Below are 27275 nucleotides of genomic sequence, written 5' to 3'. Positions count from 1 at the left end.
GATAAGTATCAAGAAATGATATCAGAATGTTTCCTGTTAGTTTAGAGGAAGTAGAGAATAAGAGGGTACTGGATGCTTGAGGGAGTAGTCGAGAAAGGAGAATGGAGGAGAGCGATGGACAGACCAAATGCAAATTTTCTTGACTTAACAATTTTTGCCAAAGGTTCTCCTGATTACCAGCAATCATTCATGGATGAATAAAACCTGGGAGGGAGGGTTTTCATCCTGTACAGCGGGAAGTTTAACAAGAACAAGACTACTGAATCTCTTGGCATAAGCCACATAGTTTTATGTGATTTTTTTTTTCAGTCACAATCAGTTTTGACATAAAGGTTCCTCAAACCTAGAAAATTAATTCAAATCTAACTCTGCATTCTTAATATAGGCCAGCTGTCTTCTAAATGCTTACCTTTTATTCAGTTTCTCTTATGACAATGTACAGATGGATCAATATAAATCTACCACTACTAGGAAAAATTCCATAACTACATAATGATCCAATAATACCCACATGTGAAAAGTGTTCAAGATAATCTATATAAATGAGATTATTTCTTCAAGGGACTTTTTTTGGGGGGGGGGAGAGGCCCTCACTATTTATCAGCTTCAAAATTAGGTCAATTAACTGATCTCCAAGTTTTGACAACAATTCACAGCAATATTTGTCTAATCTTATTTCCATAAGTATTTCCAGGGATCTTTTCTTAAATTACTCCTATCCCCCTCAATCTAAAATGAACCAAACGCTCCATCTTCCTCTTAAATATACAGCCTAATTTAGGTTATTAAAGAACTAAAGGAAAAAGAAGACATTAAGAAAATAAACACAAATGCTTTTGGGATACCAGATCACAGATCATCAATGAAAAGAAAACAAGTTCATAGACTAAGTTTTTACGATCTGGTAGAGCATCAACTACAGGTATTGTCTTCAATTTTGAGAATCCTATCAAAGAAGAAATACTAGCAAAACATGAAAGAAACAGGAAAAGGACATGGAGAGCTGCAACTAGTTTAATAAGAATGGTTTTGTATTTAGTAAAAGGATATTCACTAAAGGCACATAAAGCAAAAGAAGGTTTTTGAAAGAAAAAAACTTTCCTGCAGTTTATAAACTTTAGAAGTAAATAGTCTGAAATCAAGATCTGTTTGTGAGCTGTTTCTTGAAGAAATAAGCAAGAGCAGGGAGGAAAAGGAAATACAAATCTAAAAACTATTTAAGTTGCTTCTTGATCTCCCGCCACCCATTTTTCTACCTTTTTGACACAGATATAAACTTAAAAAATGTAAAAACAATCTCAGGTTCTTCAAGAGGTAGGTAAGCAATCTAGTGCAAACTAAAGTGCTGAACTTGAATTAAAGGACACTTGAATTCAAATTCCGCTGCAGATATCTCCTAGCTGGGAACCAGGGTCATATGACTTAAACTCCCCACAGGACCTCTTCTAGCTCTAAATCTAGGATCCTAAGAGCCTATGTATAAATGGGCCAAGATCTAGCTAGCCTCACCAACCAAGTGGCATTTACCAGGGATCTCCTCTCCTTTTGTAACTCAGCTTCACTCTTCACAAATCCATTCTCCTCACTCCAAAGGATCCCTTCACACCTACATCCATTTCTACTTATCTATGTTAATTCTCTACTTCCTTCAGAGCTCAGCTTTAAATACATTTTCTCCCCAAATTTCTCCCGGATTTATTTTCTACTAACATGAGCTACTCTCTTTCTGAACTCTTATAATATTTACTGTATTGTACAGACAATCACTAACTTTTCTACATTGTTCATTCATTTTGCATACCTACAGATAGAAGGTTGTCTCTCAAGTCTGAGGACCCAGGTTCACATACCACCTCCGACCAAACTGCATGACCTTGGACAAATCACTTAACTTCCCTGAATCTCAGTTTTCTCATTTATAAACTGAGAGCATTGTATTAAATGTCCTCTGAAGTTGCTTTGAGATCCTAAATTATAAGACTATAAGCATAGGGAATAGGGGACACAAAGTTTTTGGCAAACATACTAATACTTTCATGAACCACAGAGAGTAAATAAAGGCTTAGAGACAAGGAAAAAACAAGCACATAGATATCTGAATAATTCTTGTTCCTTCTATTCTAAAACAAAAAAATCACAGATAAAAAAATTAAAACTCCACTTTATTAGTCATTTGTCATGAGATAAAATGAAATATGACCAATACGTTAAAATTCTTTAGAGGCTCAATGTTGAGAGATTTAGATTTAGGACGGGTAAAGCTCCTCTACAGTACTGTGAAGGTATATGGACAAGAGTTCTACAGGATGAGAAGGCATGGGCGGGATACATCTGGCAAGAAAACTCAATGAGATTATAGATCAGAACCTATAAATCCATGTATGTTAAGAAAAATCCCATGATTTACATGGCTAACATAGAAATAGGTTTTGTCTGCCTTTACACATATAACTGAAACCAAATTGCTTGCCTTCTCAAGGAATGGGGAGGGAGAGAGATAGAGAATTTGGAACTCGAAATGTAAAAAAGACTTTATAAAATTTTTTTACACATAATTGGAAAATATTTAATGAAACAGATAAAAGTAATTTAAAAAAAGAGAAAAACTCCATGTTTTTTTAAAAAAGACAATTATATTCCTTATACTTTCTGAGGTATAGGCAGAATTTTTTTGGGGGGGAGGGCAGTTTGGACATATGGACTTCATATAGTATAGGAAGCTTCAAAAGAGGAAACTTACCTCATCACCACCCTCTGCACCTCTGACTGGAGCTCTCATTTAAAGATGGCTCCCAGGCCAACAACTCTTCATTTTCCACCCATTACATTCCTTAGATGAGGCTCCACCATACCCCCTTGCCTTGTGCCTTCTTCCTCAGACTCTCCACTCTTCCCTTACTGACTTTCCCTATTGGATTGTAAGTTTCTAAGGCTAAGACTTCTTTTTCCCCCTTATTTGTATCCTTAGTGCTTAGTGCTGCCCAGCACAGAACAGGCACACAGTAAGTGTTTAATGACTGTCCAACTACTTAGATCACCCACTACTCTTAGAAAGTTGCCTGGAGGAAATCAGAATTCAAGGGACTTGCCTGGGGTCACACAGCCAGTAGGTACCAGAAGGGGGATAGTGCCACAATTTTAAGAACTAAACATATTTACATACTTTTATCATAGTTGGAGAAAAGAAAACACACATGTGTTGTAAGCATTTCAAAAAGACAAAAGTTTTTATTTGAGGGTCTTTGTTTAAACTATGATTATCAATTCTGCCAAAGTGAAACCAAGGTGTTTTTTTCCTTCCCTCAAGCCAGGTTCTCCTAAAGATGTCTCCCAAGACACAGTGAAATGCTAGGAAACTAGGGAAGTGTTACAGGTTGACCTTTCCAAAGAAAATAAATGCTACATCACAATCTGTTTCTTACTGACTGATATTTCTCATATGGGAAAAGAAGTTTGATTTTTTTCTGCTCCCTTCATACTACGCATCCACAGGAAAAGTCTTTCAACAGGATGTTAAAGAACATTAAAAAAAACCAAAACAATGGTTTTAAAACTCTTCGAGAAAAAATTAAGTGCAGAGGAATAAAACAAAATACAAGTTTGAGTTAACTTTTTATTTTTATCTCCATAACATTGTGATTTTCACATAGGAAAACCAGCAAAATCAGTTTACTCAATCAGATTAACTAAGAAAGAAGATAGGAGATGGAAGGTACAGAGAAAGAGGGCTAATTTACCTTACTGGTCCAAATCTAGAACCTGTTTCTAAAATGAGAGGTCTTTGAAAGAAAAAAAGTGAAAAACTAAGTTGCATTTAGCCAAATTTTGGGAAAAGGTCTATATTCAGACTACTATGGGAGATAAAATATTAAAGGAATTTCTAGTAAAATCAATTTTTAGACTGTCATCACTTGATATTTCACATAATTTTTATTTGTAGCAATTCAAAATAAATTTCCACATAACAAGAAAATATTAATCAATAAGTATTTGTAAGTGCTTACCATGTGCCAGGCACTGTATTGGGTTCTGAGGATACAATTTCAATCAATCAATAAACATTTATTAAGTACCTACTAAGTGTCAATCACTAAGTGCTAAGTGCTAAGGATATAAAAAGTGACAAAAGACAGTCCCTGTCTTCTAAGAGCTTACAGTTCAGTGGAGAGGCAACATGCAAATAAATACATGTAAAACAAGCTATATCCAGGATAAATAGGAAATAATTAACGAAGAAAGAAGGCACTGGAATTAAGAGGGATTGGGAAAGTCTTCTGTAAAAGATGGGATTTTTGTTGGGACTTACAGGAAACCAGGAAGGTTAGCAGGCAGAGCAAAGAAAAGAAAGCATTCCTGACACTGAGGAAATGCCCAAAGCAAGAGAAGTATCTTGTTCATGGAATCACTAGGAGGCCAGCATCACTGGACCAAAGAGTATATATCAGAAAGCAAGGTGTGAAAAGACTGAAGAGGTAGACAGGGGCTAGGTTATGAAGTGCTTTGAATTCCAGATGGAGCATTTTGTGTTTGCTCCTGGAGGTGACAGGTAGCCACTATGGTTTATTGAGTAGGAGAGGGTGACATGATTGGACCTGTGCTTTAGGAATATCACTTTAGTGGCTGAATGGAGGATGGAATGAATGGGCAGAGATTTGGGGCAGGTGGAGCTACCAGCAGGGTAAGGCAATAATCCAGGGGTGGAATGATGAGGGTCTGTATCAGGGTGATGGCAGAGCCTGAGAAGAGGAGACATAGGCCTTGGCAACAGTGTGGATATAAGAGATAGTGAGGAATACAGGAGACTCCTATATAGTGAGCTTGAGGGACCAGGAGAATGGTGTTACCCTTTACAGTAATAAGCAAAGGGAGGGGAAGGAGAATCTAAGGGAAAAAATGACTTTCATTTTGAACATATTGAGTCTAAGATATCTATTGGAATTCAGTTCAAGATATCTGAAAAGCAGTTGAAGATAAGAGACTGGTGGTCAGCAGGAAGGCTGGGGCAGGAAAGGTAGATTTGAGAATCGTTGGCATAGAGAATGAAACAATTCCTAACCCTCTAAGGAGGAAGATGAGCTCATATAAAAACATGTAATGAATAAATATCAAGTCAACAAACACAAACACATACAAGGCAGTTTGGGAAGGAAGACATCAGCAGCTGGGGGTGGGGTAGTGGTGGTAAGGAAAGGCTAACGGTGTTCGAATTTAATCTTAAAGGAAAAGAAGGGCTTTACAAGGCAGAAGCTGGGAAGAAGAATGTTTCATGTACGGGGGTCAGCCAGTGAAAGGGGATGCAGATGAGGAAAGGAGTGCCATATATTGAGAAGAGAGAAAGCTAGTCATGGCTAACAACACTGGAAAGTTAGGTTGGGGTCAAGTTGTATAGGACTTTACCTTTGCTTATATCATGGCCCCTACTTAGAAAAATGCTTTTTAAATTAATAAAATACATAGGATTACAAAGGAAGCCAAAGATTAGTGAAAGTAAAGATAAAATTTTTTTCTGACATCCATGTTCACAGGTCCCCCGAAATTTAGTCATAGACTTCAGATTAAGAACCCCTATTCTCAAGGCAATAGATAGTCAATGGAGTTGGCTGACTAAGGATTAGAGCTACCTGCCCACAAAGAGGGAATCATACCTTTACCTGTGGGCACTCTGCCCAAAGGAATATTAATTTTGATCTTTTTTTAAGGATCATGTCTTAAACCCAAATCACTCTGACTCCCCTCGACTGGCCAATAGTATATCCCAGCCCAAGCCTCATTCGGCCATTATTTGGAGTCTGATGGTTCAGAGTGAGTATAAATAGCAATTAATTCTGTTTTGGTCAGAAACCTTGGGGGGTATTCCCCTCCTGAAGGGGTATATTGAAGGAAAACTACAAGAAAACAAATGTAAGACTCAATAGCTTAGAAAAACAAGTAGAAAACCTCAGTAAATCAGTGGAGTATCTAAGAAGTAGTATCAGCCCAACAGGAAGAATAACAACGACAAAATGACAGGGAGTCAAACAACAGAACAAAACAAACAAACAAAATGATTATATGAAAACTTTGTCTTCTTCCTGGTCCCTTCAAGGTTTCATCTTTCTTAAAAATGATATGTTCACATCTGAACATAGAATTTAAGATGGCCTATCCAAGGCAGAATGTCTGGATTCTTTTGTCTCTTAAGGAAGCCTACAAGGGCATTCTCTTTTTGGGTGCCATGTCACATGCTTAGCTCTATTCAAGTTTTCCTTTTAGGGGTCCAGGTCCCATCCACCCCATCACTTCCAGATTAATTTTTTTGACTAGGTAAAAGAAGCATTGTTTGCCTCATTCTTATCTAGCCTTGATCACTGAATGGGAGTTAACTCAGACAAACAGATATGGGAAAGAACTTGGTTTAAAAAGGCCTAGGTCTCCTACATAAGGGCCATCTTCAGTCATCCTGATCCATATCTTGCCACTGGACCCAGATGGCTCTGGAAGAGAGAGTAAGGTTGGCGAATTTGTACAACCCTGCCTCACTTAAAATCCAATCCACTTGCAAGTCATAACATCACCTTCGTGATGCTGTGGTCCTCTTTGAGGCTGAAGGTCAAACAACAACCACCATCCTCTCCCAGACAAGCTCAAGTCACTCAATGCCCTTCAGAATATGGCACTCAGAACTAAAAAACAATACTGTGAAAAGAGGGAAACTGAGGGCCAGAGGGATTAAATGCTTTAACCCAAGGTTACAGCAAGTTCAGGTGTTACCTGGTTTAAAGGACAGATTTCTCGACTCCCAGACTAGTACTTGGTTGACTAGGCCATAATTCCTCTTCCAGGAGGTGCCTGGGGATTGTGTTACTGTCCCAGTCTACAGAGAGGGATTCTGAGGCATAGGAGCAATTCAGTGCTGGATGTGGAAGGAGAAATCTTGGGTTGAGTCCCATCACTTTTACTTCTTAGCTGTGTGTGATCATGAGCAAATCACCTGACTTCCATATCAGTTTAAAAAAAAAAAGAGAGAGAGCGAGGAGACTTGGTATAATGGAGAGAAGGCTAGCCTTGGAGTAAAGAAAACCAAAGTTCAGGTCCGGTCTCTGACACCGACTAGCTGGGTGGATCTGGGAAAGCCAATTAATCACTTGGTGTACCTCCCAGGAAACACTCCACAACACAGGAGAACTGTCGGTTGGCATTAATAGAGGGAGTTTCCACACTGGGAGCTTTTTACATGGTTGAAATGAAAAGTCCAGATCAATCACAGAGTGTTTTTACAAACTTTAAAGCATTATATCAATGTGACCTATTCCTGGGATTGATAGATGCCTTTGTGATTTTAGGTCTGAGATTACTATAGTCTGGCTTCCCTGATGGTAAGTAATCTTTCTCATACCACATTAAGCATCAAGAACAAAACAACTGCTTTATCTAGAAAATAGGGACAAAATAGGGACCTGTGTATGACTGGACTAGATAACTTACAAAAGTGTATTGTTGCTCTAAGACCTAAGATTAAATAAAGTACGACAAAGTAATAAAATCAGAGCTAGAGACATAGGCTTGGGAGAGCAGGGTTTAACTTGTTTTGGTTTCTCCCAGATCTCTAGTACAGGGTTTACACAGGTTGGACTCTGACTGATTTCTGGCTTTTCTAAAAATGCTTTCAAGCTTGCAAGAAACTTTTACATAGCTTAGCTCACTGGACTCTAGCCTGACTCTCAATCCAGCAATTTTAATGTTACACCGTGCTGCCCCCAAATGTACTGAACAATGGATTGTTCAAGGTAGTGTTTTTAACAACATCGATAGACTGACAAGCTACTGACAACTCCAGAGGGCATACTATTTTATAAATAATGCAAAACTAGTGTGAAATGTTAGCACACTAACATGCCATCTAATCACTTAAGTACTTGAAACTGTTTCACTGTGAAACATACTTATGCACAATTTTTCACAATGTGATTGTTATTTTTAGCAGACTCATTTGAAAGGACTTCACATTTAAAATGATAATGCTCTAAAGAAAATTACTTCACACTAAAAACTAAAATGTTTCCTAAAAAATGAGCAAATAAATAATTTTCAGTGTGCCAAAAGCTTTGTTAACTTGCAAGAGCAATAAAACTTAACCGGATCTCACTGCTCTATCACCATCGTAACACCTTGGGACTTGAGCTTTCTCTCAGCACCAGATCCAGGATAGCCCCAGATACATAATTGACAATTAGAAGTCAGGAATTATAAATAAGACCAAGAATTTCCTTTCATTATTTGGTCATTTCCCACAGTCCCTTACTTCTTTTTCCCTCTCCCACTTACATCATCTTCCATAGCCAGACTGTCTCAAAGTAGTTTAGAAAAACAAAATGAATGCTTCAAGAAGGTAACTACTTCTATCTGGACAGTGCTAATAATAACTGTGTAAAAATCATATGCCTGAACAGTCAGAAGAATATATTCATAAAACAGGCAGCAAACAATTATTTGGGGAGATTTCAAAAACCCTTAACACTTTTGTAGGAAAATAAGTAACAAACAACTTTAAATAGTACTTGCTTGGTGCCCTTAAATAATCAAGAAAGAGGTTAGTTTTTAGTCTTCAAAAAAAATGATGCCTAAACTTTCCTTAACAATATTTATAAAACTTTTTCAAGAGAAAATTTTATGGACAAATTTTGTTTTTCCATCACCTAGATTTACCCTTCTCTCTCTCCCTCTGCTCTTTCACACAAAGCCATATCTCATAAGTGCAAAAGTGCTATTCTAACTATTCTGATGTGTCTGGAATCTTCTTTTTCAGTGACTTCCATGGGGTATAAATCCTAGAGATGAGTCAAAATGAGACATTTTACTCACTTTATTTGCACAATTTCACATTGGCTTCCAGAATGGTTATGCTAATTTCCAGATCCACCAATAATTCATTAGTGTGTCTGTCTTTCCATAACGTCCTATCTTCTGTCACTTTGCCAATTTCCTGAGGGTGAGGACCTTTACAACTTAGTACTGAGAAAGACTTTCTATATTCAATGTAAATTATTTCCTTTATGGTTGTGAATTACAGAAACCTGGCTATCAATCACAGCTTCCCATCACTTAAGTAAGGCTCAATAATGTTTGGTTTTGTTCTGTCCTCTGAAGACTAAAAAATCTTGAATTATTTTTGAATGAGGAAGAAGGCATCCCAGAGATGAGGAAAGTTCCCATGGATGAATACAAGATAATGAATTTCCTGTTACGGGTCAGTCAACTAGCTTTTATTTAACACCTACGATGTGCCAGACACGAATCTTTTAGAGAATCTCCAAATAAAATGAAGATGCTAGTAACTGGCCTATGTAACCAATATAGTTCCAATTTCCACACTGCTTAGAAAAGCTAAGTCTTGAATCAATCAAATTCAAAAGCATTTAGTGTCTTAAATGTACCGGACACTATGAAAGGACTAGGGACCAAAAACAAAAACAAAACCCAACCAAACAGTCTCTGACCTCAAGAAGCTTTGATTTTATCTGGGGAAACAACATATACATAAGCAAGTAATAATACAAAAGTAAAATGAGGGAGATTACTAACTTTAAAGTGAGTTAATAAATCTCATTTCAGTAAAATACATGTTCGTTCTGTAGCGATTTTTTATTTACATGTTTACTGTGGTTTTAACTACCTTTTTAATTTATCTTTGGAGTTAAAGAGGTAAACTACTGTCTACTATAAAATCCAGCTTTTTTCTCTTTCTTATAAAAGAACAGTTAAGATAATTTCCTGGTAAAGAAAAGGAGAGAAAATTCTCTCACTCTCCCCTTGTAATTATAGAATTTCAGAGACCAAAAAGATCATCTAGTTTAACTCCTACATTTTATGGCTAAAGTAACTAGGGGGAAAACAACAACACAATTTGCCTGACAACACATAACTCAGTCAGTGAAAGAGACCTAGGAGCAGAACTCAAGCAGTCTTTCCACTGCCTGGCATGCACTCTAAAAATTATGATTCTAAATTATACAAAACTAAAATATACAGGCTTTCTGATAAGTTATAACAGACTTATGTGTAAAAAAATATAGTAATGAGATTATATATAACCTACAAAATGCTAAAGAGCAATGGTAAAAAAAAAAAAAGAGAAGTAAATGAATTTCAAAGTCCTATTTTTAAAATTCTATAAAGCAAAAGTGAAATTAAAAATTTGGTATATGTATACTGACAATGTAATTATAAAATACAGAATTTTGAGTATATAGTAATAATAGATTATGGCTTATAAACGATGATCTACAATATGGTACAAAGGTCTTATTAAATACTTTTAGGGGACCAAGATACATATGGGTGTCACTAGAAAAAAATGTGTCCAAACAAGTGTAATCCTCGGATGTTCCGGCAGGACAGCAGTTCCATAGTGCCAAAGAAATTCTCATTTGTTTTTTTAAAAACAAATAAAGGCTTCAGGAAAAACAAATTCAAGTAACTGTCAGCAAAGTTTTCATGGTTAAGTAGTACCTGGAATTCTAACATATGTAAAGACACACACACACACACACACACACACACACACAGATGTACATATGCCATATTAAAAAAATGTGTCAAGATCTCAAAAAGTAAACATCATAAATTCATTTCAAAGGTAAAACTACTAACCTCTTTAATCTCATATAGTTTTCACTGGCAGCAGGTCTGCATTCAGCACGTTGTACCACTATTCCTTCCAATGAAAGTTTATCTTGAATGGAAAGAAAAACATATTAAATCATATTTGAAGATATAATATTTACTACTTCCAGTGCTATCTTTTGATATACTATGCAAGATTATACAATACAGCTGAAAACTGAAATGGAATATGGGAAATCAATTAATCAGGAAGCATTTATTAAGCACTCACTCTATGCCAGCCCCGTTCCTGACCTCAAGGAGCTTACACTGTACGAAGGTTCAGAACTGCCTCTGCCACAAACTAGCAGAGGACTTTGAACAGGTAATGAAATTTCTTCCACGACTCAGTTTCTTTATCTATGAGATCAGGTGACTAGATTAAGTGATCTCTAATGGTTTTTCTAACTCTTAATATTCTAGAATTCTAAACCAATTTCTCTGGTTCCTTACTTTTTCTATATAATATAAGCAGATGAAATGTAGCACAACAGAAAGAAATTTATCAGGTTTAGAATCCTAAGTCCTGGGTTCAAATCTTGGCTGGGCTTTTCTTACAGAGACTATTTAACCTCTTTCTCAGCATCAGAGTCCTTTGCTCTAGAATAAGAAGGGTGGACGACAATTTCTCAGATCCAAACCCCATGCCCAACATTGCTCTGGCAGTATGAAAGAAAGAATCCAAGGACTTTTACATCTTTCTTACAAAAATAAATAATTTTCTTGTAAAAGAATAATGTAAAAGAAAGAACTATGCCAAGAATCAAGAGAACTGGTTTCTGTCACTAACTAGTCATGTTACTTTGGAAAAGTTAGTTAAGCTCTCTTGGCCTCACAGCCATGATCCCGTATATGATTAGAGGTTTCAAACAGATAAATTTTTACTTAATATCTGTATCCTCCAGCTATTGTGACTTTATATATTTCTTTTTACTAAATCACACTGGTCTTCCTCTAAAATTAAAGTTCTGCTGTTACTGTTTGATGTTTGTTTGTATTTTCTCTATTAGGCTTTTTAAGGGCACAAATCTATGACTAGATTGTCTCTGTATAGTAATTATAAAGGAAAGGTTTGAAAACCCATTTCAACTCTATTGCTCTCCTTCCTCCTATCTGAGAGAGACTGTCCAGAGAAGGATATTCATCACCTCTTCAGGAGTTAAATACTTTCATGTATAGAAGGAATGTATCCTCCTGGCTTTCAGTCTGGACCAATGCAGGTAAAAACTACCATACCATGAAACCCACCACAAAATACTTTTAAGAAGTGATGGGGACAACAGAATGGGCTGAGCTAAAGGACTGGCCAATAGTTCTTGTGAAAAAGAACAGGGAACTGGAATAGAGCTAAGCATGTGATACGACAGCCAAAAAGAGAATGCCATTCTAGGTTTCCTTAAAAGACAAAAGGATCCAGAACAACGGTGACAAGAAGGTGTACATTCTGCCTTGGACAGGCCATCTCTCGAGTTCTGTGTTCAGATGTGAATACGCCATTTTAAAGAAAGATGAAAGCTTGAGGGGATCAGGCAGGAGGCAGAGTTTTCGCATAACTGTTCTGTTGTGTTTGGCTCCATCTCATGTTGCTTCTTCTATGGGGCTGATTCTACTTCTCAGATGCTCCACTGACTTACTGAGGTTTTCTACTTGTTTTTCTAAGCTATTGATTCTCACATGTTTTCTTGGAGTTTCTCTTCAATATACATTTCTGTTTGTAAGTGCCAAATTCTCCTTTACATCTTTTTGTTGATTCTCTCAACACTCCAGAAGCTCTCAGAACAGGTCAATTATTTCTCCTGGGAATGTGTGTGCAGTTTCAGCCTTCTCTTTTTGCCTCCTCATTTCTTCAGCCACTTATTTTCCTTGGAGGTTTTTACTTTTTTCAGTAGTTGTCTTTTCATTTATTTGAAGGGTAGCGACATGTCTGTTTTTGTTTTCCAGCAATACTGGGGAGCTGGGTGCTAAAGCTTCTCTGGAACCCTGATCTATAGAAAGGATTCTGTGCCAGGTAGGGAGTGGTAGGGAGAAATGCTGAAGTCCTTTCCAGCTGTGAACACTTTTCTGATTCAGCACCACTGCATGGTAAGCACTGGATTTCTGGTTACAGAGTTTATCAATCTTATATGATGAAAAGGGATTCAAATGGAGCATAGCTCAAGTCACTTAGAATGGTATTCATCTTCCTTGGCATGAAAGGAATGAAACCAAGTATGTTTGGAAGCTATAAGGCATCAGGAAGACATAATGCATGCTTCTTTATACAATCCTTTGGATATAGTCAAACCTCGAGGACATTTAGAGAACTGGCATTAGAATTTAAATTCAGTTCTACAGAACAGTAATCTAGATTACTGACTCTCCTGAGATGGGAAACCACTACCTTCTCAGCTGCCTATTGCAAGTCACACCAGGACCTACCTTGCCTGGAAAAGAAGAGAGGGAATAGAACTCCCTTCCCACTTCCCCAGCAAGTGACATAAGGTATTTATACATTTACAAATTTTAAGTCTTGAAGATTTCTCCTCTATCTTAAGCATTTTCCTGGCAATCTGCCTACTGTTCTGGAAGCAAGGTTTTTCAGTATAATCCACTTGGCATCTGACCTTAAACAGATCACTCAAACTAGTGCCGCATTTTAAAGAAATTTTAAGATTATCTCAACTAATCATTGTGAATAAACTTGTTTGTATTCTACTTGATCTTTCCTTAATCTTTAACAGCTTATGGAATGATAAAGCACATCAAGACCATTCACTCTAGTTCAGTGTTTGATTCAAGCTACATTTATCTTCTATGATAGAGTCAACAAAATTACTTGTTCTAATGGAAGGGAGCACTGGCAAAAACAGAGCCCAAACTATGTTATATTTGGCACTGGAAAATATTTTCTAATATTCATAAGCTGAATGTGTCTTGTGTCTCAATACTGGGAATTCACAACAATCAAATAACAAAGTTATGCTCTGATTCAGGAGGTCTTAGAAAACCGACCATCTTCCCCAAGTATTACTCACAGTTTAACTCCAGTGAAGGACGAAACAGACTTAAAAGGTATAAACAGGTCATCTGGAAAAAGGTTAATGGAATTGGGGACTGTTTAGCTTAGAGGATACAATTCAGTTTTTAAAATTTGCTGAGTGTCTCTATTGTGTCCAGTTCCCAAAATAAGGATAGGACATTAAAGAATTATAGGGGGGATCATTTACCATAACATAGTTCAGAAGAAAAAAAAAGACCAACACATTAAGAACAATTCTATACAGTGCATAGGTAAATATTAAAATGTAAGGTACAATGATACATGCCACAGGTATTAGGAAGACTGTAAATTTATTACTACCCAAGTACATGAAAGTTTTTATTAAGAGATCATCATTTTATCAAGTTAAAATGAGCTTAAATTAAAAACTGGAGAGAAAACATTGGAATGGGCTACCCAGGGAATTCTGTAAGAAAAGAAGCCATCAATCTTGGATGATTGAAGAAGGGGGCCTCCCAAAGGAGGAAATTGGATAAACTCTTTGATCCTAAAAAATGAATTTTACAGACTATATTGAAAGACTGTTAAAACAGAAGAAATACTGGATGCTATTAATATGTCATTTTTTCATCTCCCATCTTTTAAAACTGCTATAGTTAAAATACATTAACTGCCCTTAATGAATTAATAGTTATACTTTTAAATCAAATGGTTTACTTTTAAATATCTAAAGTTTTTTTTTTTTCTGATCCAGACCAATGACTTCATAAACTCTTTGATGGGTCTGAACTAGGATGGAAACTCTATTTTGATAAGACTTGTCAGTTCTACTCTCTGTTGTGCTCTCTGTTGGTAGACAAACTGACAACCCAGACAGTAGGGATTCTTTAAATTTGAAAGAAGATTCTCTGTCTCTCTCTCCTTTTCTCTCCTCTCCCTTCCCTCTAACTCATTCTTACTCTTCCCTTCTATTCTCCCCCTCCCTCCCTCCTCTAATCTCCTTTCTCTTACACACACACACACACACACACACACACACACACACACACACACACACGCCTAGAGTAGACAAAAATATATAATAAAATTTTTCCTATGCAAGAAACTTTTCTAGGCCAATAGTTTTGACTGCTTTCCCCACACACTGAACTCCTTCTGTCACACTTCCTTGTTGAATTTTTAAAAATGTTCCCCAGAATAAAACTTCCTAAGCTTCTCAGAAGACTTGGCTCAATCTTCCAAATATTTAAGTGGAAGCAGTGTGACAATGAATGGAATAATTTACTTGGAATCAGGAGACCTGCATTCAAATCTTGCTTCAGAACATAGTCCTTGAATGATCATAGGAAAGTCACTTAACCTCTCAAGACCTTGCTGTAAAGTGGTTTTGAAAACCTTAAGAGATTATTTATATATGAAGTTTCTTTTATTACTATGATGAATATTATTCATTTAACTAGAATCATTCATGAACATGCTAACCTCCTCTCCAGATTGCCAGTGCTTCTTAGAAAGACTGAAGTTCTGTATAGAGTTTCTATTACTGGAATGTCTATTCACAACTCAGAAAACTGGTATATATATTCCCTGTGAACTATAACAATCTGATAAAACATCCCATACATACTCCATTTCTACTTTAATGGCATGGTTGGCATGCAGGTTGTCAATTTCATTTCTCAAAGCTGGTCAGCTGGGTGATTCACTCTCTTTTCAGATCAATGGATCCCAAAGCATCAGTAAATACAATGGCTTTCTAATTTCAGTTATATACATAAAGTTATATGCATGAATTTGAGACGGAATCAAGTGAACTCTAATAGGTCAGGAGTGGAGAGGAACTTGAGGACACTTTTGGGGCTCACTTCAGTATTCTTAATCCTATGAACTGGCATTAAGCAGAAGTTTTGCCAGCATTAGACAAGTTAATCACTTGGTTGAGACAAAAGAACTTGTTAGAAGACTTCTTGAAAGGAGACAAAGTAGGGGTAAAGGAAACATTTAGTAACACCTGAAAGATAAAGCCCCAAATCTTGAAAAGTGACATGTGTCATGTATAACTGATATGGACTTGCTTGCCTTCTCAAAGAGTGGGGGAGGGCCCAGAAGGAGGGAGAGAATTTGTAACTCAGAATGCTAAAAATTAATTAAAGAAAATTTTTAGAAAGAAAGAAAGGTGACATATTATGAGAACCTAAGGAATAGACAGAAAGTAGCCTTGGATATCTGAGAAAATGAATTCTGTAAGTTTTTACAAGTTTGCACGTAACAACAAATACCTTTTTCTTCCACATAAAACTGGCCGAACAGGCCTTTCTTGTTTCTAACTAAGGAAAACATTTTTTTTGTGCTTTAAGTTAGACTCTGTTCAACACAGTGAACCTAAATCAATTAAAGCTGGTAAGTCATATTACAGGTACTGTTAAAAAATTGTTTTCTCACCATGTAGTCAAAAATGATTTTAGTGTTGAGACATAAATATCAAAAATAAAAATCCATAATTTTAAAAATGTGCTTTATTACACTATGAAATTTATATTTAAGATAAATCTGAAAACTGGTTAGACAAGAGAGAAGAGACAAACTCACAAGCAGGACTTCTAAAGAAAAATTGTAGCAACTTACATCTGTAAAACATCTAAAAGTTTTACCAAACACATTCTTCACAACCACTCTTTGTGATAAGAGATGCAAATATTCTCATACCCATTTAAAGATGAGGAAACTGAGGTTCAAACACCTGAAATAATCTGCTAAAGGTAACAGACACTTCGGAGGGGGAAACTGAACTAATCTCTTCTAAAACCAAGTCAGATGCTTCTATCTCACTAAGGGATGTGGAGGACAGGGGAGAGGGCAAGGGAGGAGGAGTTGACAGGAAAACAGGGCAAGGGGTAATTTAATCAATATACAAACGTTTATTAAGTACCAACTATATAACAGGTACTATGGGAGATACTAAGGATACAAAGACAAAAAAATAGTTCCTGCTATCAAGGGAGTCAATAAGTAAGTATACAAAAGAATATATAAAATAAAGTGAGGAGCCAAGATAGTGAGGTTAAAGGTCACAACTGCCAAACCTCTCCCCAAATCTCTTTTACAAAATGACCAGAGAAGACACCAAACCAAATTCTGACCAGGAAGACTGGTCACAAAAAGTCATAGTAAGTCATTTTTCTAGCCCAAGGCAACTTCAAAAGACAAAGAGAGGTCTGTGGAGTTGGAATTGGGGTTGGCCAAGAGCCCTGGGAAGAGGAAGCAGCACCACCTGTGGACAATTGTGACACAGCAATGAGAAGCAGTGCCCGAGGCCAGAGGGGACTGAACACATGGTCAACAAGAGATCCCAAGGGACCTCTGTGATATCTCTAGATATAGGACTGGATGCACTTGGCATCTTCTTCTCTCATTACCCAGTTCTGGATCACAGTTCCAGGGGCCCTACCTGGGGAAGGACCTAAGCACAGACCAGGAGGGTAGAGACCATTCCTCTTCCCCAATCTCACCACTCTGGAAACACCAAAAACTTATAAGCCCCCAGATCAAGTTGTGAAAGCAGTAGAATATGAAAGACAGAAGCTCAGGCCAAACATCTTCCCAGATCCCAGAGGTGAGCAGAGCCCAACTCTAACATAAAGTCCAAAGTCAAGAAATGGGCTGGAAAATAAGCAAACAACAAAAAAGGAACCTGACCATTAAAAGCTTCTATGGGAAGCTCAAGGCACAAACTCAAAAGAAGACAATGACTAGAAAACATCTATGAGCAAAAGCTAGGAGATGAGGAAAGCATCATGTAGCAGGGGTAGTTGAACTAAATACTAACAGAAGGAAGGGATTCTCAGAAGTAGAGGTAAAGGCATGGGGAAAGAGCCTGGGCAAAGGCACAGAGACAGGAGTTGGAACAGTCAAAAAGCTAGTTTGGCTGAAATGTACATTTAAGGAAAGAGAGTAAAATATAATAAAGCTGGAAAGGTAGGCAGACTTCAAACAAGAAACCAAGAAGTTTTTATTTGTTCTAGAAGCAACAGGGAAGCACTGGAGCTTACTAAATACGAGTGGCATAGTCAGATTTACACATTAGGCAACTACACCGAAAGCACGTTGAAGGGAAAGATGAAAGGCAAATCAAATGGGTGGCTACTGCACTAGTTTAGGAGAGAGGTGATGAGGGCCTGAAACAGGGTGGGGACCACATGAAGAGAGAGACAAAAGGGAATGGATGTGAGAGATACTGAGGACGTAGAAATGGCGAAAGGAGGTAATTGAATGACTGTCCAGGTGGACATACTGAAGAGGTAAGGCTTAGAGTGAGGTTACTGGAAGGATGGTGGTACCCAAGAGGAATGTGGGGAAGCCCAGCGAGTTTTGGCGAAAAAGTACTGAGAGCTGCTTTGAACATGGTAAGAAAGAGATACCTATGGGATACCTAGTGTGAAATGTCCAGTAGGCAGTTGGAGATGTATAGTGAGGTCAGAAAAGAGACCAGAGTTGAATACACAGATCTTGGAGACATCTGAAAAGAAAGGATAATTTAACTCATCAGAACTGAGAAGACTGTCAGGTGTGGAGAAAAAAAAAAAGAGAGGGCCCAGGACACAGCTCTGGGGTATATCTACATTTGAAGCTATGATATAAATGCTGAAAGAGCACAAGAAATTGAAGAGTGGAGAAGCAGGAAGAGAACTGATAACAGTGTGTCATGGAAACCCACAGAAAAGACAGAAAGCACCTAGCATGGAAGAGGATAGTCAAGCAGGGGTGGGAAGCCTGCGGCCTCAAGGCCACATGTGGCCCTCTAGGTCCTCAAGTGTGGCCCTTTGACTGAATCCAAACTTCACAGAGCAAATCCTGTTAATAAAAAGATTTGTTCTGTAAAATTTGGACTCAGTCGAAAGGCAGCACTCAAGGACCTAGAAAGTCACATGTGGCTTTGTGCCCACAGATTCCCCACCCTTGGAAGAGTATTAAATGCTGAAGAAATGAATGATGAGTATTTAGAAAAAGTCACCATATTTGGCAATTAAGAGGTCACTGGTAACTTTGAAGAGAGCTATCTCAATTGAATGTTCAAATGAGAAGCCAAAATGCAAAGGAACTGAGAAGTGAGGAGAGGAAGGAGAGCCAAGAAGTGGTAGAGTTTCTCCCCCTGGGAGTTTGGCTATGAAAGAGAAGAGATAAGGTGATAGCTTGAGGCTCTAGGAAATGGTAAGGTCTAAGTAGGGATTTTGCCAGGAAGGTGAAGATTTTTTTGTTTGTAAGAGAATGGATGCAGAGTATGTGAGATGGAAATTGAGAGAGAGGAGTTGAGTATGAAGGTGAGGTACTGGAGAAGATGGGAAGGGATGGGACCAAAGGCACATACGGAGGGATTGATTTTGGTACAATGATAACCTCTTCATCAGGGACCCAAGTAAAGGCAGTGATAATAGAGGATGATGTCTGAGGGTTCTGAAAAGCAGAGAAGGGAAGAAGGGGGAGATAATGGAAAATGACCTCTATTTCCTCAGTAAAGTTGGAGGTGAAAAGAGTGGTGTGGGAGATTTGAAGAGAGAAAAGGGTGCTTTAAATAATTTCTGTAGGAGTAGAAAAAAGAACCAATTGGAAAAGTAAAAGAATCATATGGATAGAACCTACACATGAAAGGAGAATCTTGAATCAAGACTTATTGGGAAGTCAGGCCATGTAAAACGCATCCAGCTCAAGAAATGCTTAGTATGTGTAGCAATTTGTTATTCCAGGTCAAATTACCATTATCCACCCCCCAGCAAGACAACGACCAAATTCTGGGCAGAGGCTTACAATAAGAATGACTGGCAAAATACAATATGTGAGAAGAATTTATACAGTTAGAAAACTCCTAACACATACCCCTTTCTCTCCTCATCCTGCTCTGTGAACAACAATGACAACTCAAGAATTGTGTGGCACTCAAGAGACATATTTTGATCCCAATTTATACTGGGAATTGAATTGTCAGCTACAAGCTTTGTCAATAGCCCTCTAGTTCCAGAAGGAAAAATCACTATTACCCCAAATCACTGAAAAAAAAAAAACAGCAACCTGTAGGAAAAACATGCTAAATTGTACCAAAATTATTTTACACTGCAATGAAATTCAGTTATATAGGTGGAGATAAATATGGGCCCAACAATATTTATTCTTTAAGTTCTACTACTTCTATAATGACTGCTAGTCATTCTGTAAAATATTTTCTTTACATGAGTCCTTAATCTTTTTATTTGTTGCTGTTGAGTTGTTTCTGTCACAACCAAGTCTTTGTGATCCCATTTCGTGTTTTCTTGGCAAAGACACAGAAGTGGCTTGTCATGTTCTTCTCCAGCTCATTTTACAGTTGAGGAAACTGAAGCAAACAGGGTTAAGTGACTTGCCCAGGGTTACACGGCTACTGTTGTCTGAGGCTGGGTTTGGAGAATCTTCCTGACTCTAGACCTGGCACTATACATTGTACCACCTTGCTGCCCCTTAATCTGAGTATTTCCTTTACTGCAAATAGCAAAGCCTAATAAATGTTTGTCCATCTTTGATGTACATTTGGGTAGCTAGGTGGTGCAGTGGATAAAGTACAGAGTCTGGAGTCAGAAAGACTCATTTTTTTTAATTCAAATCTGGCCTCAGATACTTACTAGATGTGTGACCTTGGGCAAGTCACTTAATTCTATTTGTTTCAATTCCCTTTTCTGTAAAATGAGCTAGAAAAGGAAATGGCAAGCTATTCTTTGCCAAGAAAACCCCAAACAGAGACATGACTGAAAACAACAACAATCTCTATATAACAGAAATTATCTTTTTATTGTATATTTGATGTCCCATAAAGCTAAATAGATCTGTTAAATGAAAGTAATATCACTTAGCTTTTGGATGGTACTGATAACTATCATGTATATGTGGCCATTTTTCTGGCTGATATAACAAAATTTCATAAAGAATTTATTAAGTGGCTAAGCATCAATAAACACTTTTCAAACATTTTAAAAAATACATCCACAAAAGAAAAAAAATATTCTACTTCAAAAAAATAAAACAAATAATGAGACTTCTAGAACAGAAAGCCAAATTATGACTGTGATGCACTCACCATTGCAAGTAATGGCTTTAGCCAAGGGCTGAAAAGGAATACCTTCTGCAACCAATCCAAAAGAAGTTTTTGAGAAGGAAAAAAATTAAGTAGTTCTATAAGTTTAGAAAACTGCTTTCATAAACAGCATTTATGAATTATTTTTCCAACTACCTTTGGGATGTAGGCCATCTTGACCTCAGTTCACTCTAAATATCCAAGTCATAGGTTCTGAAGTCTTTAGGCCATCACACCATCACAGCTCATGAGATACCTCTTTGAGGGTATCTTTTTGTTTCTTTTTAGAAAAAAACAACAGCACAACACAGGAATATCAAAAAGCAGGGCTCGGACAAATAAGTAGGTGAAACCATTTCTAAGGAGGGGAAAGTATCCAGTACAAGCAGTTAGCTTACCTTGTTATGCAAACTAGTTTGAAGATAGGGATGTCACAAGAACATAGGGAACACCATAGCACCTACAACATCAACTACACCTATTTTGAAATGACTGAGCACCCCAGGCTTGGAGTTACAGTCTGGTTCTCATCTATGCCCTCATTCTCTCTAGTGCAAAGAAAGTCTCCATATCAGAAAAAAGGAAAAAGTTAGGAGAAAATAAAACACAAAGAAGCAAAAAGAGAATTCAAAACGAAATGTTTTGATATATGTGTCTATACACATATACGCATACAAACATACATAAAACACATACACACATACATGCATACATACAAGCAAAGCCTACTTCTTGTCTAATCACTGTACCCTCTAAGACTGTTCTGGGACAAGGACTGATGGCCACTGCAGAAGGAACACTACATTAGATGAATAATCAATAGTGCCTAGGCTTTTCTTCCTAAGAGTTACTTTTATTTTCTTCTTTTAAACAGACATTATAACTTTTGAAACACAAGGCAAATAAATCCATCTTCACAAAAAGTAGATGAGATTATGTTGCTTACTTGCTTTTTGTTTTTTTAGAAAAATCTCTGGTAAAAGATAACTGAAGGGGTAGGGATATATTGAGAAATAAAGATGATGCTAAAACAAAGAACAACAAAAATTTACGTTAAGAAAGTGAACGAGCTACATTGACAATGATTAACATAGAGAGTAAAAGATTAGGAAAGCCATCTGATCATACACTGGACCTGAAGTTAACTTTGAACACATACTTGTCATTGGTCATTTTATTTTTGTAAAATAAGTTTTCTACAACATAGCAATTATGAGTTTATTTAAATTATGTTGAAAATCTCTCCCTGAAATAATTTCTCTCACTAATCCCTTCTACATAATTTCTGTGAAAAGTGATCACAAAAATCTTAAGATGAAAATTCTTTAAGACTTTTCTAAGTACAACATTCTTTAAATTCTCCTTCATATAACAAGAAAATAATACATTTACAGATACTTTAAAAATTATTTTGTAATATTAATTACTAATAACAAAATGGCATTAGACAAATCTTTCACAGGAAAAATATTCAAATGTTTTTATCAGGTTGGCTTAATAATATACAGAAGACATTCTATGTTTTCAGAGAAACAAATTATAAAATAAGATTACTGCATTAAGAGCTACCTACTTCATTTTTTTCAAATTAAGCACATATGTCCAATAAATAAATGATTGCAAATAAACAAACCTGAAATTTTGGGCATAAAAACCTAAGCAAATTCTCATGCTTAGGTAAAAGGCTTAGTTTCCTACACTACTCTGGAAAGCAAATTATATTTACTGTGCTCCCAGAAAGAAAAAAAGTTCCTTTTATTCTCTCAAAGGACTCAAACAAGTATTCATTCTTTGGAAGGTGAAAACCAGAGGTTGGAGGTGCTTTAAATTTTTCCGGCTCTATTAATATTTACTTGATGGAGAAAAAACTAGTCTATCATGTACTCTATCACTGTCGCCACTCCTTGTCATCATTTTGCTCTTTACCCTTCCCCCTCCTCCACACTATGTCCATTCTGGTTACATACAGGGTGATGTTATTTTCAAGCTACAGCAGTCTGGGTCTTTGTTCAGCACATGTTTATCTTCAATATTACATAGAATCCATAGGCAGGTTAAACAGAACCAAATGCAAATGATTATTCAATCTCTCTTCCCTCTCTGGTTTTTATCTTAAAAATTAAAGTCCTTTACATCCAAAGAAACTAAGAAATCACCTCTCTTGTCGAAAAGATACTGCAATTAGAACGTCACAGCAAAACAAACTGAGTACTATATAATAAACAACAAGGTACAGCTCTCCTAATTTTCTTTAAAGAAAAAAAAAAGACTGACACTTTGCAGTTTGTCATGCATGAAGCTTACAGGTTACAAAGCTAACCACATATTTTTATTCTCGTTTTCTTATCTATGCCATCCCAAAATCTAAAATACTAAAACCAAAAATAACATTAATTTAATATCCAGTTTCCAAAAGTAATAGTATATTAAAAATTCTGAATGACTCAATGATTTACTAAGACAAAGCACTACTGGTTTGGCAACTTAAAAGGTATTTAGATACAAAAAGCAAATCTTGTGTTGACCTGTATCATTAAAAAGAAAACGTGACCTATTTGGTAGTAAGCTCATAAAATATTCAGAATGATCCAACTTTCATGCCTGCAAAGAAAATGCTTTTGTAACCAATCTCTGTCCTCATACAGTTAAATGCAAATTCTCTTTTTCAGTCTTACTCCTGAAAGCTCCTGCATACATAGCTGATACGCCACCTACTGCAAAACGGAGCTGACAGCTCATGCGAGGTTGCCAGCATTTCCATTCCATCACCGAGCTGGAGCTGAATAAAGGCGTGTGTGTGTGTGGTGGTGGTGGTGCTTTTTAAAAAGCTCTTTCTAAGCCAAGAACAAGAAGCTGCAGTGATTTTGAAAATGGAACGTAAAATAAACAGGAGAGAAAAAGAAAAAGACTATGAGGGGAAACACAACAGCCCTGAAGGTACTGATCAAGGAAAGAGCTGCAAAACGCTGATGACTCTCAACGTTGGTGGATATTTGTATATTACTCAAAAACAAACCTTGACCAAGTATCCAGATACTTTCCTTGAAGGAATAGTCAATGGAAAAATCCTTTGCCCCCTTGATGCTGATGGTCACTACTTCATAGACAGGGATGGACTCCTTTTTAGACATGTTCTGAACTTCTTACGGAATGGAGAACTTCTCCTACCAGAAGGATTTCGAGAAAATCAACTCCTGGCTCAGGAGGCAGAATTCTTTCAGCTTAAAGGGCTGGCTGAAGAAGTGAAATCAAGGTGGGAGAAAGAACAGCTAACAGCCAGAGAGACTACTTTCTTGGAAATCACCGATAACCACGATCGCTCTCAAGGTTTGAGAATCTTTTGTAATGCTCCTGATTTCATAACAAAAATAAAATCTCGCATTGTACTGGTGTCTAAGAGCCGGCTGGATGGATTTCCAGAGGAGTTTTCTATATCTTCAAATATTATTCAATTTAAATACTTCATAAAGTCTGAAAATGGCACACGACTTGTGCTAAAGGAAGACAATACCTTTGTCTGCACCCTGGAAACTCTGAAGTTTGAGGCTATCATGATGGCTTTAAAATGTGGCTTTAGACTGCTCACCAGTCTGGATTGTTCCAAAGGGTCAATTGTTCACAGCGATGCACTTCATTTTATCAAGTAATTACTTCTGTCAGTAGACAAAGGCAACAAGCATGAAGCCCGTAAACCTTGTTAAAATACAGCATCCAGACATCACAAATAACATGCCTAACTAGCTCCGTACCCCAGAGCTCTGCTGCTAATGAATTACTGTGAGCTAATGGTATGTAAATTCTATCTATGACATCCATCTCTGGGCTATTCGTGCTGGACAGAATCCTGCACCTGAAACAGAAACAAACTATCTTCTAAATATTGTAAATAAATATTGAATGTGTTTGCTATTTATTTTTTCCTTCAGGTGGTTTTGAACTGGAATTGCAATATACAATGTCTTGGGCACTTGCACGATTAACATGCATGTACATTATTGTACTTTTATGATGATAAAAATACTTTAAGAGAATAAAAGACTTTAAAAAACTGCTTACAGAAAAATTACAAAGCAGTTGAATTGGAAAATATAAGCACTCAGCACAAAACAGACTTGCAGATCAACCAAAACAGATTTCTAGTGTAACAAAATGAGACTGCAAGAGGGCATTAAAGATATTGATTTAAATTTTAATGGCAGGCAACAAAGAACACTTCACAGCTTCTTGTGAAACAAAACTGGAATTACAGCTGAACTGATAATTTGCTGAAAATTCCTAAAATACTGTGTTTGCTAAAAATAAAAAAATAAAAACAATGCTAGCTTCTTTTCTTGTATGCATGACTATAAGCAATAACAGTAATATAGCAAAATATTAATATTTTAGTCACACTTAATGATTTCATGTAAAAATCTGTAACATGAAACAGCTAACTACCACGCCACAAAAACAATGGGTAGTCATGTTAGTTGCAAAATTAGCAAATCTGTTTTTACAGGTTGAAGTCCTACAGGTATGCAGAACTTAAGTCTTGGTAGAGCTCTTATCATTAAAATCTTAAGTAGCAGTTATTTCAGAATCCTATTACCACAAACAGAAGAAAACAAAAAACCTGGATAGTTTTGGAGATCAAAAATAAATCATTCTCTCTTCCTCTTGCAATACAATTCAGTCACAAACAGATGCAATTAATCACAATAGTGATAATTTTGACCCTAAAAATATTTATGAGATCTTATGAGATTTATTGGGTTTTAGAAAAACAGTAATTTTTTGAAATTCTGGTTAATGAATAAAACAAATAATTTGCAAGAAATAATTTTTATACATTTGTACGAAAAATGAATAGAGTAGTAGAAATAATTTTTTAAAATTTTCAGGTTTATATGTCTAAATGAAATCATGCACCTAAAAAACTGAAAATGCTTTTCAGATGTATGTTTATTTCTAGAACAGGGGAGCTGGGTCACTTTTCTGCTACTTTCTTCATGAAAAGTACTAATTTAATTGGTTAGAATTGCTCTTCTAATATAAAAAAAGAATTAAAAAGATTAAGCTTAAATTTTAGTAATTACACACATGTGGCACAGCAGCCCTCAAGAATATGTCAGAGATTATATATTTGTAAAAATTTAGCTTAATATACATTAAACTCATTAAAAAGTACATTTACCTTCAAAGGTACATATTTGTCATTAACAGCACACCCAATGTTGAGTACTAAAAGAAACCCTTCTTAAAGAAACCTGTACCACCTGAAAAAGCACTCTTCAAAAAAGAAAAAAAAAATGAAACATCAGAGTAGTTAGTGCAAAGTTATTTTAATAATCTATATTTTTGAATCCTCACGCTTATACTATAATTAAATCTATTTAAAGTATATGGAAAAGGAAGGGAATATGTCATGTCTCATAAAACATCAGGTAATGTTTAACATAATTTACTAATATATGTTAAAACTAAATATTATTTGACTTTTATATACTTGCTTGCTCTATGGGTTTATTTTTCCTTGAAATATGTCATTTGGTAATGCAAGAAAACTTAGTTATTTAATGTCACAGATAAAATGGACCTTTAAAAGCAAAATTTCAGATCAAATGATGAAAATATTTTTGACATATCTGTGTTTTCAGGGTAAATATGTTCACAAATCTTGATACAAATAGGCCATCCACAGACTTAACATTTTTTCAGGATTATGATAGAAGCTACATTTTCCTTGCTGAAGGAAATCACAATCTTAAGGAAACACGATCATTTTAATAGAATGAAGACACTGGTCAAGATCATTGTGAAGGACACTGAACGTCCCTTGAAAAGTCTGCATCACAGCTTTACAGATGTAAAATAAAGGTGACAGAGATTATCAAGTCCAACTCTCTCATTTTACAGAGGAAGAAACTGAGCCTACAAAGAACACGCAACTTGGCCAAGATCAGAGAGGAAACAAATGGTAGAGTGGGGATTTGAAAGCAGTCCAACTGACTCCAAATTTCATGTCTTTAAATGAGGAAATTTTAAAAACTATTAAAAGTTCATTTAAAAAAAATATTACATGTTCTTTAAATTTGGTTTAACACACATAGTTAAGTGTCTGAATATCATGCCATGTAATATCTGAAAAAAACTTTATTTTTCAACTTCATTATTACTTTCCACTAAAAAAAAATTCAACAGGCTTTACAGAATACTAATTATAAGGCAGAATATCATAAAGCAGAGATTTCAAAAATCTTTTTAATGTCATATACTGCTTTGAAATCTGGGAAAGCCTCTCAGAAAAAAATGTTTTTAAATACATAAAATTATAAAGTAAACCAACTATATTAAAATAGTTATCAAAACATTTTTAAAAATTCACATTTCCCAGGTTAGAAATTCCTGCCAAATAGCCATGGTATTTTTACTAGTGGTCACTTCAGAAATCTCTTCTTCAATCTCCTACCTTCAAAAGAAGGAATCACTAGATGGGAATTAATGACATCATTAAAATGTTAACTATTAACAAGGTTGCCCATTTTCAGGAACTGAATACTTCTTAAAAATCTAAAAAAT

General features: G+C 36.2%; 2 protein-coding genes across 3 annotated transcripts in view; one reads left to right on the top strand and one right to left on the bottom strand.

Moving 5' to 3' along the window:
• Positions 1-27275, bottom strand: part of GTF2F2 (general transcription factor IIF subunit 2) — a 161661-nt gene that overhangs the window by 66258 nt on the left and 68128 nt on the right. For both annotated transcript variants that reach the window (XM_072617189.1, XM_072617190.1), the window contains one exon: positions 10630-10711. In XM_072617189.1, coding sequence (XP_072473290.1) covers positions 10630-10711 — 82 coding nt within the window. The remainder of the gene's footprint in view (positions 1-10629; positions 10712-27275) is intronic.
• Positions 23356-25033, top strand: KCTD4 (potassium channel tetramerization domain containing 4). The gene has a single exon (XM_072617191.1). The coding sequence runs from the start codon at positions 23588-23590 to the stop codon at positions 24362-24364; it is 777 nt and encodes a 258-aa protein (XP_072473292.1). The 5' UTR covers positions 23356-23587; the 3' UTR covers positions 24365-25033.

The sequence above is a fragment of the Notamacropus eugenii genome, chromosome 6 (assembly GCF_028372415.1).
Source record: "Notamacropus eugenii isolate mMacEug1 chromosome 6, mMacEug1.pri_v2, whole genome shotgun sequence".
Taxonomy (NCBI): Eukaryota; Metazoa; Chordata; class Mammalia; order Diprotodontia; family Macropodidae; genus Notamacropus; species Notamacropus eugenii.
The sequence above is the reverse complement of the archived record's forward strand: the minus strand, read 5'-3'. Positions and strand labels throughout refer to the sequence as shown.